This window comes from Rhinopithecus roxellana, chromosome 2, assembly GCF_007565055.1.
Source record: "Rhinopithecus roxellana isolate Shanxi Qingling chromosome 2, ASM756505v1, whole genome shotgun sequence".
NCBI classification, from domain to species: Eukaryota; Metazoa; Chordata; class Mammalia; order Primates; family Cercopithecidae; genus Rhinopithecus; species Rhinopithecus roxellana.
The window spans coordinates 58,567,751-58,585,247 of record NC_044550.1 but is presented as its reverse complement, the minus strand read 5'-3'; the positions used below and the strand labels follow the sequence as shown (position 1 = coordinate 58,585,247).

Here is a 17,497-nt window from a genome sequence, read left to right as displayed (position 1 = left end):
CCTTCTCCCTCTCTCCTTTTCTCCTTCCTTTCCTTCCTTCCAAGAGCTCCAAGTTTAGACGTGATCAATACAGCTTCTGTTTTCCAAGGTTATCTTTCCATCTTCTCTCTCTGCTATCTTAACAATTTCACCTTGGGCAGCATTACAGCATTGTATTATACTTAACTAAAAGCAGGGCTGTGGAGTCAGAGAGATCTAGACTTGAATCCTGGTCTGGCTGTGAGACTTTCAACAAACTACTTAACCTCTCTGAACCCCAGCATTATCATCTGTGCACTGGTATATAATCATCTAGATCACATATTATACAGGTATAGGTATTATACAAAAATCCTTATATAATCTCCATTTTATAGATTATAGTACTCAAAGATTAGTGTCCATCGACTAACTCAATACTCAAATGTAGGAAGGCCGTGCTCTATAGATGCATCCATGGAGCACCTCTAGGGGCAAAAACAGACTAGCAGGCAATCACAACATAGTACGATATGTGCTTTAACTGGAGAAAGGCCTAGGCACTATGGGGAGGAGGGAGGGATGAACACACTTTCAAGTTGGCAGAGAAAACATAAAGTATCATAAATTACCATCTCATCTCCGAGTCCAAAATCAATTTAGGTACAAAAGAATAGGTAAGGAATTGGGTATTTCATTTCATTAACGAGGTGAGAGATACAAAGTTATTTCAAAAAAGTTGGGAGACTGTTATTAACCTAACAGAGAAGTTTGACAATCATGGGCTTGACAGCACTGAATCCTCTTTACAAAACCACACAGAAGTCCATAGTTACAGAATTAGGGGTAGTGAGATCCCAGGAATAGCATGGGAGGCCACAGGGAATAGAAAGAGGAGGGGATCCCACCAATGTTTTCTTTTTTTACCCATCCTATAACTTCTCTCAGAACTTTACTCCATTCCTGATCTCAAGTTCAGAATTAGTCCCTGTATCTTGAGGTATTCACAAAATCCCTATGAAATCCAGAAAAAAGGGATAAATATATAGGCAGGTGTTGGGGGGGGGGGGGAGTCACTGAATTCCATATTTAGATAATAAGAAACAGAAAGCTCAGGTATCTAGATCTGCTGGAGCTATCTGGTAAGCGACAAAATGGTGCCAAGTCACCGCAGGGATCAGCAGACCCTGTGCTCACCAGCCTTTGGATACTGGGCAATAGGAACCAGTCAAACCAATGGCCCATCCAAAGGAAAAGCTTTATCAAAATTTGTTATGATAAAGCATTACTCTTCTTTTTAAAAAGCCTGTAAGTAGTAATAGTATGTGCTTCAAGACTCGCAGGCAATCACAACATAGTAAGATATGTGCTTTAACTGGAGAAAGGCCTAGGCACTGTGCTTCAAGAAGGGAACAGATGATTCAACAGAAGTTTACAAATCACTTAAACATATGATCCAGGGTTTCTCCAAGAATTTTTTTCTGACCCCTTCCTACCTATGCACATTACCCATTCTTGTGTGGTCCTGCTCAAGTCAAACTGCCTAGCTTACCAGGTACTTTGAGCCCACACTAACATTTTTCTTCATCAAATTCTGTATTTCTTTCTCATGTTTAAGTTAGTGTTTTATATATAATTGATTTTATTTAAATTCCTCCATTAGACTGTAAGTTGCCTCTCCGCAGGGAGTTTGTGATAATACCTTATATGGTTCTTTAGGATCAGGCATAACTGCACAAAACAAGCACCTTAAAATACTTAAGGTCAATTTTTAAAAAAGCATCTTTGAAAATTTAAGGGAAGAAATAAGGATAGAAAATCAGGATGTTATTAAGTTAATGAGGGAAAAAGTTATGAATATTTTAACAAAGTATAGGTGAGTCATGGAAAGAAATTATGGTCAACATGAAAACGCTGAGTCATTACTGAGAGAATTTCAAGAAAAAGTTAAAAAGAACATTGCAAAGTCAAATTCTTAAACACTGCTAGTGTCTTCTGAGACTTTACTCAGAAATACTAATTAAAGGTTTTACTTTTAAGCAAACTGAAGGAACCATAACTACGAAGAACTAAAAAAGTATAGCAATGTCACAGCCATAAAGACCCAGTACCATCATCAACAGCACAACCAATGCAGTTATTAGTGATCTGTTCAAGCATCACATTGATCACTTAAAAACTCACCTTTATCACAAAACCTGGCAAATCAAGTTGGATAATACCCAAGGCCGGCAAAATAAGTGAAATGTGAATCTGAAGAGCACACAGGTATATCAACCATTAGAACAGACACATCACAGCAATAATGATTAAAAAGTAAATTTTTAAAGTGAATTATTTTCATTCAAAGTGAAAGGAACAATTCCCTCACCTCCAACATATACAGCAGAATAAGAAACTCTAATCCTACTCTATAGTAAGTTGATGGCTTCTGACCAAAAATGGTTAGAAAATACGTAAGTACCTTATGATTGCTGAAAAAGAACCAAGTCTATAAGAACAGTAATTCATGATTATAAAGCTATCCTTCCTGGAAAGCTTTTCAATACTGAATACAAAATATTCCTCCCTTACAAAAATTATCATGCCAGTATCTTAGCACAACTGACAAAAAAAAACTATATGAATTGGTTAGCTAGGTGTGCTTCTCCCTAGCACCCACTCAGGCTTTCATCCCTACTCACTCTTCAACAATTACCATTACCTTGATTTATTCCAAACAGGTATGGGTTGGATGAGTCTAGTTTAAAAATCAACCTACAACTCACAATTCTTTTTGGTTGCATGGTTTATATAAAGATAGTTAATTTCTGCCTCATTTCCAAAGAGAGAAAAAGGAGGCAATGCAAACCACAAGCAAATTTTTCCTCCTCCATGTGGGTTTAGAAAGACAAACCACTAACAGCAGCAAATGTTGCACCATATGTTAAAATATTTAAAATATTTTCCTCTATAAATGAAAGGTACGATATCGCACTATTTCTACTCTGTCATCTAAGAATGATGTTGTAACAGAACTCACATTCTAAGTTAACTTTTTCTATTCTCTCCAACACAGAATTAATCATCTAATTTTGAGCTAAGAGGAAAATTAAAGACTATATTTGGGAAATATAAGTCTATTTTAAGTCTCAATTTGGAAAAAAGATAAGGCATAGTATTTAAAAAACATTTTCTAGCTAACTTATTTTCCTATCTTTTTAAAAGTATTATTTTTTTGAATACGTTAAGACATATATGTGGTTCAAAATTAGAAAGATACAAAAAGTATACAATGAGAGGTTTCATTTTCATTCCTGTTTCCATTCACCCTGTTCCCTCTATAGGTAACTGATTTTATTAATACTTCCAGTTTTTCTTTATGCAAATATAAGAAAATGTGATTATACACTCTTCTTTCTTTTCTTACACAAAAGATACTGTACAATAAACACTACTTTGTATTTTGCTCTTTTCATTTAATTGTCTGTCCTGAGGAGCTATCATTAGCATTCTCATTTTTTTAAATAGCTGTAAAATATTTCACTGTATAAAAAAACCAGTTTATTCAATTAGTCCTTTACTGCTGAACCACTGAGTTCTTTCTCATCTTTAGAAATAACAAGTGATGCTACAATGAATAACATTGTACCTATGTCATTTCATCTTTGTGTAGGCCCTAAACTACCTCTCCAGTTTCATCCAGTGCTATTTCTTCCCTGTCCCCATTATGCTCTGGCCTCACTGACTGTCAACATATGCTGTTTCTTCTATTTAAAATCTCACTCCATCACATACCTTTACCTTACCCCTCTCTCTCTATATCTTGGCCCCAATATCACTGCCTCAGGGAAGCCTTCCATGATACCCCAGCCCCTCCCCCACAACACACACACCTGGCCAAGTTCTCTGTACACCCACATGACATTTCTATTTTCCCTTCATCACACTTACCATAGCTTGTATTTACATAATTGTTTGGTTAATGCCTATTTCTCTTACCTGACTATAAGCTCTATGAGTGTAAGACCATTATACCTCTATCACCTAACTCAGTGACTGGCATATAAAAAGCAATCCACAAGACCTGGCATGGCAGCTCATGCCTATAATCCTAGCTCTTTGGGAGGCTGAGGCAGAAGGACTGCTTGAGGCCAGGAGTTTGAAAACAGCCTGGGCAACATAGTGAAACTCTGTCTCCACAAAAAAATAAAAAAAATTATCCAGGCCTTGTGGCACATGCCTGTCATCCCATCTACTCTAAAGCCTGAGGTGGGAGGACTGCTTGAGCCTGGGAGGTACAGGCTACAGTAAGCCATGATCACACCACTGTACTCTAGCCTGGATGACAGAATAAGACCCTATCTCAAAAAAAAAAAAAAAAGAAAAGCCAAGTGCAGTAGCATGTACCAGTAGTCTCAGCTACTTGGAAGGCTGAGGAAGGAGGATCATTTGTGGCCAGGAGTTCAAGACTACAGTAAGCTATGATTGTATCACTGTACTCTAGCCTGGGCAACACAGTGAGACCCTGTCTCAAATAACTAAATAAATAAAAATAAAAAGAGCACTCCACCAATATTTGCTGAATAAAGGAATAAAATGTCAAAGGTGCCAATTATACATCAGTCTGTCTTACTGTTTTACATGTATTTGTTTTACCTTTTAAATATCCCTGAAGCCTTCAGTTCACTCCATTTCTACTATCACTACTGTAATCCAACTACCTACCATCTCCTGTCTAAGCTACTATACTTACTCTTAGTCCCTACTAAGATCTATCCTCCATATTTTAGACCTACCATTTGCTAAGAAGTATTTCAAGGGCTTCCCGCTGATATTAAACTTTTCACTAATATGGCCTATCAGGGCTACATAGTCTGGCCGTCACTTACCTCTCCAGTTTCTCTATGCTCTGGTCACACTGGCTCCAGTTACATTCATTCTTTCACCATACCACACCCTTTCTTGCCACAAGGCAGTTACACATGCTGGTATTTCTTCCTGGAACACTCTCTGGTTCTCAGTTTCTTACTTTCTCAAGTGATATTAATGTTCAGCATCACTCCCTCATGGAGGCCTTCCCCAACCGCTCTTAACTGACCATGTACCTTCCCTTGAGAGCACCAGTCACAGCCAAAATTAAGTCTGGAAGTAAAGTTGCATGAATAAGAGAATGACTCACAGGATCCAAATGTAGGTAATAATATTTGGCACAGTGTTGAAAGGCAGTTCCTTCTGTTTCCAGCACTACCAACTCCCTGGTTGCTTGTTACGCTTACAGACATCAATCCATAAATGCTTATTTTAAAATTTAGAACCAGGTAGTTCTTTCACCTATATAACTTAATCTCACTTTCCCTAGGAGCACACACCAAGAAGTACTACTGTTTTTGCTTTGGAAGTAAAGGTGACATCAAGTTACTGGCATGAATATTTTTAAAGTACTCAAGAAGAAATTGGGGTTCTTTTTCTTTTGACAATAGGAAAAGAGATTTCAAGAATGTATCTCCTTGTACACATTAGGTATTCACATGCTCCTTAAATTTTGGCAACAAGTATCTTTTTTAAATTCTGAGGTTTATATTTTTTCCTCTCGCAGAGAAGTTTTAGTAAGCAAAGAATACCTCTGCCCTCAAAGTTTTCCCAAACCTTTAGTGTATTTTTACAAAAAAGTACTAGGCTTTGAGTATTTTTTCTTTTTCTTTTTGAGACAGAGTCTCGCTCTGTCACCTAGACTGGAGTGTAGTGGTGCCATCTCGGCTCACTGCAACCTCTGCCTCCCGGGTTCAAATGATTCTCCTCCCTCAGCCTGGGGAGTAACTGGAATTACAGGCACGCCAGGCTAATTTTTGTATTTTTAGTAGAGACGAGGTTTCACCATGTTAGCCAGGCTGGTTTCAAACTCCTAACCTCAAGGGATTCGTCCACCTCGGCCTCCCAAAGTGCTGGGATTCCAGGCGTGTTAATATATTAAGAAAAGAAATCTTAATATACAGGAATGTTATTGTATTGTGATTATATATGAAACACTGTGAGTGAAAACAACAGTTTTCATATCAATCTAAGATTAGGAATGACTATAAATTTTAAGAAATATTATTTTTTAATTAAGTAACTATATAAATCAAATACATGTCCAGGATAGATCCCAAGTCTGGTTCATCTTTTTCTGCCTCCTCTGTCATCCTTTAAGTCACTAAAATATAACATAATAATGAAACAAACCTGCATGTAATGGTTATAGCTAATTTAACTGACATTACCTTGGGGTAGGAGTATATTTTATACTTCTTAAGAATAAAATCCTTACTTTTTATATTTATACACCAAACTGCTTTGCTGAATCTTCTGATACATTCAGATCCCACTCCCAATATATTCATAGCCCTTAAGATTTATCATTCCCAAGTTAAATTACACCTTAAAGAAAAAATTAACCTTCAACTATTTTTTCACATCTTTATAGTTCCAAGCCACATAAAAAGCTATCAAAAAAAAAAAAAAAAAAAACATGAGTCGCTTACATTGATCTGCATATTTTTCTTTAACTTTTTGCCTCCTCTTTCCATGCAAACAGTAAACACTGCAGAAAACAGAAGCATTTCTGAGAGACTATGCTTGTCCTCACGAAAAAAAAGAGTGAGGTAATCAGGATTCTGCCTTTTATCCTCTCCGAGTTGACTTTCATTTACTTCCATTTCCTTCCAATTCCTGTAGTGCACCTCTAATTCTGGGAAGAATGCAAACATGCACTTGCTGAATGAGTACTATATACCTGCACCATTGCTAGGCTTTATGAGGGCTGTAAATGAAAGCATGGTATCTACTCTCACAAAGTCTACAAAGCACCAGAAATGTCTATTATTCTTTCTCTTTACTAACGTAGCCTATGTTTTGTTTTGAACCCTGAACGAAACAATAACAGGTAAACAAACTGCCTTAAGTCACAAAATAGCTCAAGTTACATTATTTAAAGGTCTCAAAAAGGAGAAATACTGATGAAAGGAGAAACATTAGAAGACTAATGAGCTATGTCTTTACTGCTACACAACTCAGTGTGGTTTAGTAAATAAAGAAGAGAATGTCAGAGATGAATAAGGACTGTTTAGGTTAAAGGCAAACAACCAAATCACGGGGTGAAGAGACAGAAAATATGAACTATAAATAGTAGAACAACACATGTTTTTATTAAGGGTAAATGACAAATACCCTTAGGTGCACTTATCACACACATATGCAGAAATGTGAGTATTTTATACACCTTACCTCTTTGTTTTGCCATAGGGAAGAAAGGCTAGACTAAGTACATATAAACACATCAGTTTTATACCTAAGAACCTAACTCCTCGATCTGCCTCAAAATTTAAAAAAAGTTCTAAGAGGGAACAAACAAAAACACTAGATGCTAAAGCTTATTCCTATAGTACCATACTCAAGGACTACCTGCTTTTACTTTATGCCCTATTCTCATTATTTGGTTTTCTGGCTTCTCATTTTAGAAGAGAAGCGTTACGAAAAGATATTCCAAAAGCCATGATTTGAGAACCAAAAGAAAGCCAAAGAGAGAGAGAGAGAGAAAAGCTGCAAAAACAGGTGTATATACTGCAGTAGTCTTTAGGACATTATCAAATTACAGAACAGCACATTCATTGATGTTTCATTTCTTCCTGTTAAGAAATAGGACCACTAGTGGGATGTGGTGGCGTGCACCTGTAGTCCCTAATGCTTGGGAGGCTGAGGTGGGAAAATTGCTTGAGTCCAGAAGTTCAAATCTAACCTGGGCCACATAGTGCAATCCAGTATCTTTAAACAAAAAATCAGGGGATGGGGAGTGGTTGGGGGGGAAGAAATACGAAGCGCATACTATATTTTCTTCAAATTAAAGTGTTGGGCCTGGTGCAGTGGCTCATGCCTGTAATCCCAGCACTTTGGGAAGCAAAGGCGGGTGGATCACTTGAGGTCAGGAGTTCGAGACCAGCCTGGCCAACATGGTGAAACCTGTCTCCACTTTAAAAAAAAAAAAATTAGCTGGGCATGATGGCACACACCTGTAATCCCAGCTACAGGGAGGCTGAGGAAAGAGAATTGCTTGAACTCAGGAGGTGGAGGTTGTAGTAAGCCGAGATTGCATCACTGCACTCCAGCCTGGGCAACATAGCAAGACTCCATCTCAAACAAAAACAAAAAGAAACAAACGAACAAACAAATTAAAGTGCTAAGTAGATTACCTGGCAACCATACATAAAAGAGATGTTGAGGTACAAAATCACCTACAGTTTAACAAAAGAACAAAAAATCTAGACTTGAGGCAGTTCAAATTACCAAGGAACCAAACAGGGATGATAGACAGTTCCGAGGCTAAAAACCTGCTTTTCCTTCCTTTTTAAGCTATTAAAAATAACAGAAAAGAGTAAATGTTGCTCAACAACAACAAAAAAACAAAGAAAAGTTTTCTCATGGATCTCTGTTTTCTTCTAAATGACAATTACTACTTAAAATAATAGTCCAACAATACTTCTTTATCGTTTTGAAGAGTTAAATAAAAAACATACGGCCGGGCGCGGTGGCTCAAGCCTGTAATCCCAGCACTTTGGGAGGCCGAGACGGGCGGATCACGAGGTCAGGAGTTCGAGACCATCCTGGCTAACACGATGAAACCACGTCTCTACTAAAAAAATACAAAAAAAGCTAGCCGGGCGAGGTGGCTGGCGCCTGTAGTCCCAGCTACTCGGGAGGCTGAGGCAGGAGAATGGCGTAAACCCGGGAGGCGGAGCTTGCCGTGAGCTGAGATCCGGCCACTGCACTCCAGCCTGGGCGACAGAGCGAGACTCGGTCTCAAAAAAAAAAAAAAAAAAAACATACAAAGACCAAAGCTTCTTTAGATTTTACTTTAGACACAGCTGATTACTCAGTTCAAATTCAAACTTGCCTTGACAACAACTGTGGAAAGCCAAAACAAAGAATATCTATGCTATCTGCTGTAGTCTGCATGTTTGTGTCCCTGTCAAATTCAAATGCTGAAATCTTCACCCAATGTGATGGTATTAGAAGGTACTAATCACCTTTGGGAGGTGATTAGGCCATGGGGGTACAGTCCTCATAAATGGGATTAAGGCCCCCATAATAAAGGAATGGGAGGGAGTCCTCCCTGTTGCACCATGTGAGGACATAGCAAGTAGCCATTTATGAGTGAGAAGGTGGGCTCTCACCAGACACTGGTACCTTCATTATGAACTTCCCAGACTCTAGAACTGAAAGAAATAATTCTCTCTTGTTTATAAGCTACTCAGTTTATGGTATTTTGTTACAGCAGCCCAAAAAGATGAAGACATCATCTAAGAATATAAAATCCTTGAGAATAGAAGCAATTTTCTATTATTATTTAATAGTAGTAACAACATTATTCTTAAAGCAATGACTTCCAAGCCTTTATATATGAAGCCCTGACTCTGTTCATCCGAACTGTAAACACGCATCATCAAATTCCTACCAATTGTTTCCACTTGAGTATTCTGTCATCATTTCTCAAACTAAACACTGGATCAAATAGAAAAAATTCCCAATCCTTTTACCCTTACTGCCTTCAGGCCATACAAGCTTCCTATTTCAGTTTTCCGACCCCTGTGCAGCCTGCAGCCTTACAATCACCATATTCCTTCCTTCCTGCTGCTATTGCAAAGACCCCAGTTCAGGCTCTTCATCATTTCATTTGGCTATAAAAGATTCCTCATTAGTATGTGTGCTTCTACTTTCTTTCTTCCTTTAAGAAAGAGTCTTTCTAAATGACTTTTTCCTGCTACTCTCAACTTTAAAAATTCTTCAATATTTACAAGATAAAATTAGAAGTAAGATCCATCTGACTGACATTTAAAATTTATAGAGATGACCTGGCTGTCTATGAAGGTGTCTCCTTCTTCCCTCCCTGCTCAGCGTAAGTCCCTTCCAAGGCCACAATTCAAAGTCTGTATGTGGTCAAGGTTTGGTATAATCTGGCTTCCAATTACCATTTGATTCTCTCTTCCTTTAAATCACATGAACCTTAGGTTTCACTATGTTAGTCTACTTTTCTATCAAACATGTATATTCTTTTAGCATACCTCTTTTAGTATTACTGTGTAGTGATGATAGGGTGGACTGTCAAAAATATTTTTATATTTAAAAAATATAATGTCTATTATCTAAATATTGATATATTCACATCCATTATATATATGACTAAATATATATCACTAAAATATATAGTGTATATATACTAAAATATATAGTATATATTAGTGTATATATACTATATATATAGTGCACATATTATATAGTATATATACACATAAATATATTTTTATATATATATACACACACATGCACACACACTAAAATAGGTATATATATATGACTAAAATGAATGCAATCTTTTGTGCTCAGCTAATGAATACCAGAAGGCTGCACTGGGCTCTGTCTGAATGATGCCAGGCAATTTTTATGACAATTCTGCTGAAGTTTTCTTTATTGCCACTATAATGTTTTGTGGTGAGTAATTTTCACCCATAGCAGCTTAAAAAATCAGTGAAAGTGCTGGTCTAGGTGGATCCCAAAGAAATACATTATTTTATAGGTTTTATAGTAGTCATGAGAGTTTCTAAGGAAACATTAAAGAAAACAGTAAGATACTGACAGTTATAGTTTACTAAAATGCCCTTTGATGTTACGGAGGAGAATATAAACATGACTGTTTCCTGAGAGAACTGATAAAAAATTTTAAGAGGGTACCTCGAAGAGAGTACAGTTGAAGACCTATCATGACCTTACAGGATGTGAAACGCACAGAAAAAACTACCAATGTGCAATGATGAGACTCATCTTTACAGGACTGCACTACACCTATTCTGTACCATGCTCACTCATTTCCCATTTCCAGAACTGCAATCCTGCATACAAAGCTGAGTATGCAAGTAATAAAGACATGTCAAACATGAGAAACGGTCCTTTTACTTAAACCAAAACACAGGAGCCTATTAGTATATGAATCTACTTCCTGCTGAAACCTACAGCTGGTCCAGTTCAGCCCTCGTTGCTCTAGTCCTTGGATGTGTTCATATATTAAAAAAATGTGGAAAATGGATCTCTTGGGTTCCTCCTTCTAGGTTATGCTAACTGCAGCCCTAAGCTGGACCTTTTAGTTATTTTTCATTTATCAGTTACTGAGAAGAAGGTCGTAGTTCTTTTCCTGAAATCTGTACCTACCATTAATAGAAAAGCTTCAAAATACTCAGAGCATAATCTATCAATATTTCACTTTTTAAAGCACTTGTTACCAATGCCAATCCAGAGATCAATGGCTGTCCATCAAATACTTTTTGCCATGTGTTATATGTGAAAGACTGGGACAGTAGCATTGATAACTTTTATCAAAGAAAGGTAAATATATTTTGTATACTTCTAAAAACTCAAACACTGATTACAAATGGAATTCCTTCTTGCAATTGTCATACAAAAGAGTTAAGAGAAACAGAAAAACTGACTCTCTCTCTTTAGGGTGACTTTAAAGTCCGCAGAAAGACCTTAAAAGGTAAAGAATTTACCTTATTTTCTTCTAGAAATTTCAGTTTGACAGAAACATCATTGCGCATTTTATCATATTTTTCCTTATGTGCTTGGAAGAGATGCTGTGACTGCTCAATCTTTGGCAGAGTGTTTGCGTCACGTGGTCCAAGATTCAGTTCTTCCAAATCAGTGCGATATGCATCATATTCAATCCTGGAAAGAAGAGAATAAGTGAAACATACTACAAAAAGAGTAAAATATGTTCAAAAGATGGGATGGAAATATACAATATTCAGTCTCATACTATACAATAATATATAAAATTCTCACACATATTCTACTTGACGCTTTTGAAATCATTATTTCTTTAAAAACAAAGAGCTATTCAAATAAGAACAGGGGAAAAGCTGCTGGTTAATCTCATTAACTATTTCTCCCAAAGCACTGTATTAACTGACAAGTAAAATTTCCAAAATCTAAAAACCAGTTAAAAAAAATAAATGCAAAACAAGATCAAGGGTAGAATAAATACCCCATGTGAATTGCTTAATACTGATGAGGTAAAGCAGGTAAGGACAGCAGACTAGAATGGCATACTAAAACTAACAGAAGTAAAAATGTCTGGGTTAGCAATGCACAACAAAAATGTAATGTGAGCAACACATGTAATTTAAAATTTTCTAGTAGTTACAATGAAATAATAATTAATTTCACCTGTTATCAATATATTTCATTTTACCCAATATATTTAAAATATTAATCATTGTGGCATGTAATCAATATAACAGAATTATTCATGAGGTACTTTACATTTGGAGAGTGGGCAGTGAGTCTTTGAAATCCACTGTATATTTACACTTCTATCCCATCTCAATTCAGACTAGCCACATTTCAAGTGCTCACTAGACATATGGAGCTACTATACTTGACAACACAACTCTAGATGAATTTCTGTAACATCACTATTCAGAATGTAACAACAGTATTTGTTGTAGAGCATTTACCATCCTGTGTTCTGTGAGACGCCTCACTCTGATATTCTCCCCCCATCAACTCAAATAGTTACCCCACCACTGTCATCACTCCATGATCCTATAACCCCTCAGGATAGCTCTATCACAGTGCCTGTCTAAGTATAGTACTACCTTGCTTATTAAAGAGTGATTTATCCAGCAGCCTCAACTATTTGGTACTCAGCAAAGAAGCAGCAGAGTGGCCTCTAATTTAGTCAAGATCAGAATCACAAAGCTTATACCCTAAAATTAAAGCTCTTTATTTGGAGATAATAGGAGTATAATTCACATCTCCTATTCTGGGAATTAACAATACTTTAAATAACATAATCTATATTGTATATATGACTTGAGAAAGAATATATCAGTCCTTCACACTGATCCTAATTTATTCTTAATGTTTATCCTCAAGAAGCTTGTATTCTAGAGGAAGAGAACCTTGTAAACAATTACAACAAAATGAGAGAATAAGAACTACCATAAAGGAGGGTAAGGTATAATGGAAATCAAGAGGAATAATTATTTAATTAGATATCTGAAAAGGTATCTCAGACAGAATTAAAATACTATAATTAAAATTTGACGGATGGTAAAAGCTGGCTAGGTGAATTGGGATGGGGGTAGAATATTCTGATTCTGAAGAGAATAGCATGGACAAAGGCATAGATTTGTAAGATACAATAGACACACTTGGGAATTCAGTATATCAGAATCTGAAGCTGGAACATGACAATGGAAAAAATTAACATCAGAGAGGCACGCAGGGATTGAAGGTAAGCAGCCCTACAGGCCATGTTAAAGGGTTTAAATTTAACTCAGTAGGATAGGTGATGAGAAGCCACTGAAGAATGTTGATCTGACATAAAAATGACATGACTGTATCAGGATAGAAAGATGACTCTGGTGGTAGTGTAAGAGATGGAGGATAGAATAAACGATTAAAAAATCAGGAGCAAGGAAACCTATTAGAAGATGATGGACATATAAGAAATGAGTCACTGAATGAGGACAAAGGCACTGGAGCTAAGGAGACAAATACAAAAGATTTAGGAGGCAAGACTGACTTGGCAATAGTAACAAGTTAGTTAAATCCATGGGTTCAGGAGCCAAGGCTGAATGACCTCTCTGCTTTTTGGCTCTATCTTGAGCTAGTTATTTCATCTCTTTGTGCTCCAGTTTTTCAATCTATAAACGTGAATAAAAATCTCCACAAAAACTTCATATAGATAAAGCACACAAGACACCTGGTAATAGCTGATACCTTTAAAATGCTTATTATTATGGCCAAATTAGAAGAGGAGTATCTAGAAGCAAGCACACTAAAAACAATAAGAAATAAAACAGAAAAATGTAGAACTAAATAAATAGTAATACATGGTGATTTAATCTAAGGACAAATATCCTTCAATAGCCTTGGAGCACATTTCTAAACAACAGTGATTAACTTAAACATAATCAAAGTTATAATACTGACCTTATATTTCTTATTTTTACATTCAGAGTTTGTAGGTGGTACCAAAGTAAAATTTTCCATAACAGCTTCTCTATAACAGTGCTCATTATCACCAAGAAGAGAAGCTCACTAAGTTTTCAAAAAGCAACCTCCCTTCAAGGTTGCCCGTCTGAACTGAGTCCATATCAACAAAGTTAATGATGGTTACTTTATGGCTTATGTAAAACTTCTAGAGAACAGGTGTCCACATCTGAAAACAATCTGACCACATCTTGACCACAATTGACTCCCTTGTTGGTGCTGTTGTGGAGAAGTGTTGAATGGGCTGTTACAAGATTTTCTATACATGAAGCACCAGAGGGCTAGGAAATACTTGTATACAATGCATAATAGGAAGCATTAAAAGGCCACTCGGGCATTTGCCTAAATTACCACTTTTTGTACTGATCAAATAGATGACCCTTCCCCTAAAAGTCAGTAAATTCTGGCTTTGACAGAGAAGAAAATTCAGCTACTGAAAAACTTTTAACCTTGGATTATTTTTTACTATTATCCATCAGTAGGCAATGTTTTAGTGTTAACAACTAGCCAATTCCACAGCTACTTCATAAACAACAGAAAAGTCAAACCCCAAGCTAAGCTTAATGAATAAGATCATACATTGTAATTTGAATAAAAAAGGATATATTATGGGATGACATAAAACAAAAACAACATTGCTGTTTTTGTTTTTTAAAGTATACACAGAAGCTGTGTAAGGGTTTCCTTTAGGAAACCAGCTACCAAGTACATGTAACTTGATTTATAATTTTGTTCAAAAGTTCCAAATGCACCTATATACTGTATTTTATAATCTGAGATCTTATACCGCATTATACTTGGGGCACTAATACTCAGGTATAAGGCCTACTGATAAAATGTGAACCACAGGGAACCAACGGGTTCTCATTTTGGCTATGAAACTGACTACAAGTGAGCAAACCATTTAATCTCTAGAGCATTTTCTCCTCTACAAATTAATTATAAACTGTTTAGAAATAAAAGTTGAAGGGAAAGATATTATCATTAATGAAAATATATTTCAGGATAGGTAGACAATTGCAAAGTAGAGAAACAATCTAGATTCACAAAGTTCTTAACTAGGAGGTGATGGGGGTATTTTTGGAAGAAAACAATATTCATCTTTAAAACCCATAAATGTTAAAACAATCAGAAAGACTAGAAGATAAGAAATTTAATATGATTAGAGATAAAAGAAAGAGTATCATTATGAACAAATTAGGACATTATGAATAAGGAACAGACAAATTTAGAAAAGAATCAAATAAAACTTAAATAAATGAATTTTTAAATTCATATACATAATGAACCCTTTGAAAAATGCAATTTCCATGGAAGGATTTAAATCGAGACTGAAAAACCAATCACTGAGAATGTTATTGAAGACATTTCCACAGAAGGCTATCTTACTAACAGCTATCCTCACCCTTACACCTCCACACAACCACAGCTGTTTGACCTTCATTTTCAAGTCAATAAGAATCTCATACGTTAGGCCGGGCGCGGTGGCTCAAGCCTGTAATCCCAGCACTTTGGGAGGCCGAGACGGGCGGATCACGAGGTCAGGAGATCAAGACCATCCTGGCTAACACGGTGAAACCCCGTCTCTACTAAAAATACAAAAAACTAGCCGGGCGACCTGGCGGGCGCCTGTAGTCCCAGCTACTCGGGAGGCTGAGGCAGGAGAAGGGCGTGAACCCGGGAGGCGGAGCTTGCAGTGAGCTGAGATCCGGCCACTGCACTCCAGGCCGGGCGACAGAGCGAGACTCCGTCTCCAAAAAAAAAAAAAAAAAAAAAAAAAAGAATCTCATACGTTAATAGTAAATGGAAAATGACAAAATAAACATGGTATGGGACAGAAGCATCTCTTCCCGTGAAAACATCAAAAATTAACTTTTCCAAATGATTTGTGCTTTTACTTAATTGAAGTGTAAGGAAATATATATTTAATAAGTACTCAATTGCAAAAAGACTAGATGAGTTTGGAGTTTTTACAGGCATTTCTCATACCATTAAACTAGGCTAAGAGGCCAAAGAGCAAAGTTACCCTTCTAAAAGGTAAAAGTTTACCTTCAACTATGCATAAAAAGAAAATGGAAAATAAGAATTTTGAGCGTTCAAAAGAAAAAAATCTCAAAAGGGACTAGAATGATACTTAAATAAAAGTGGCAGGACATATGGAGAAAAAATTGGGCCTGCAACCAAAAGGTGAAAAGGTTATTATAGGTCTGCTACATTTTAGACTCTTCAAAATATTTATTAACGCATTTATTAATATGTATTTTGTTTACCATTTAACAGGATAGTTATGAGACAGGGAAACTGTATGTATATATATATGAATATGGATATATAAAAACCCATTAAAATAGGATGTATAAAAACACTATTATAAACAGCTATCAAAATACAAGTCAAATATTTAATTTATATAAAAGGTAAAATTTGAAAGGGTTTGAAGGCTTGCTATAATCTGGATAAATGGAAGATGACTGATATCCTAACAAACAAAAATCACGCAGGTGAAACAAGCTTATTATTCAATAGAAACTGAAAGTACGGGTCTGGCTATTGTGGAAGCAGTGGTAATAAGGATGAAAGGTAAATTTAGGCCAGAATATAGAGGACCATGTAATACCTGCCTGGTAGAACACAATGCCCTGTCCTCTTCTAAAGAAGATGGAGCTGGGAGATCCTCCATTTCCCTACTCACTAGAAGGCGCGGTTTGGGCACATGACCAAAGATCAATTAGATCATCTCAAGGCAATGAAGCAAGTATTCGTGGGTATTTAGGAAATTATTTATGGTAGCTGTGGCAGCATTAAGGACTAGAGGCACCCAGCATAGGGGTTCTAATTAGATTCTTCTGAGGCTTAACTTGGCTTTGGTTCTTGGTTGTTCCCAGAATCTTGTTCTCTCCCTTTCTGCCAGTTCTGTGGAGGTATCCTATAACTTTCCAGTATATTTTTTTCCTGTCGATATTGGCCAGAGTTGGTTTCTGTTGTTTGTAACCAAGAAATTAACTGAATTATGTGCCATCTGTAAAACAGACAATGTAGTAAAAATGTATACCTTACCTGGCACTTTCATACTGTTTCACAGTCATTAATGTATCTTCAATTGTTTTATTCACCAAAGTGTTCACACTAGCAATGAAAAAATTAATGGCTCCAAGAAGAGTCTCTCCATTTTTAGCCAGCAGCTTCTGGGTATCGGCATTATAGCCAAATTCTTCCTAAAACAAAGAAGTCACCTTAATTTATCCGGTAATAAATCAGTAAAAGTGACTTAAAAATCTCAAGCACTTCACCAATGGGAAAATATGTGATTTAGAGATCTAGCTGCAGCAGTTTTACTTTTTCTTTCAGTCTTTAAGAATCGAAATCACAGCTAGCTATATAATTACTGAAAAAGTCTAATAAACCAAAATTGTCATCAGCTCAGATACATAGCTAAAAGCTAAATAATTTTTATAAGTTACTTTGTAGTAGAAAG

The 17,497-nt window shown here is 36.4% G+C and overlaps 1 protein-coding gene across 4 annotated transcripts in view; it reads right to left on the bottom strand.

Moving 5' to 3' along the window:
- ARFIP1 (ADP ribosylation factor interacting protein 1) overlaps positions 1–17,497 on the bottom strand; it is a 118,362-nt gene that overhangs the window by 12,011 nt on the left and 88,854 nt on the right. For all 4 annotated transcript variants that reach the window (XM_010382879.2, XM_010382880.2, XM_030921348.1 and 1 more), the window contains 2 exons: positions 17,080–17,237; positions 11,514–11,688 (listed from right to left, as the gene is read on the bottom strand). In XM_010382879.2, coding sequence (XP_010381181.1) covers positions 11,514–11,688; positions 17,080–17,237 — 333 coding nt within the window. The remainder of the gene's footprint in view (positions 1–11,513; positions 11,689–17,079; positions 17,238–17,497) is intronic.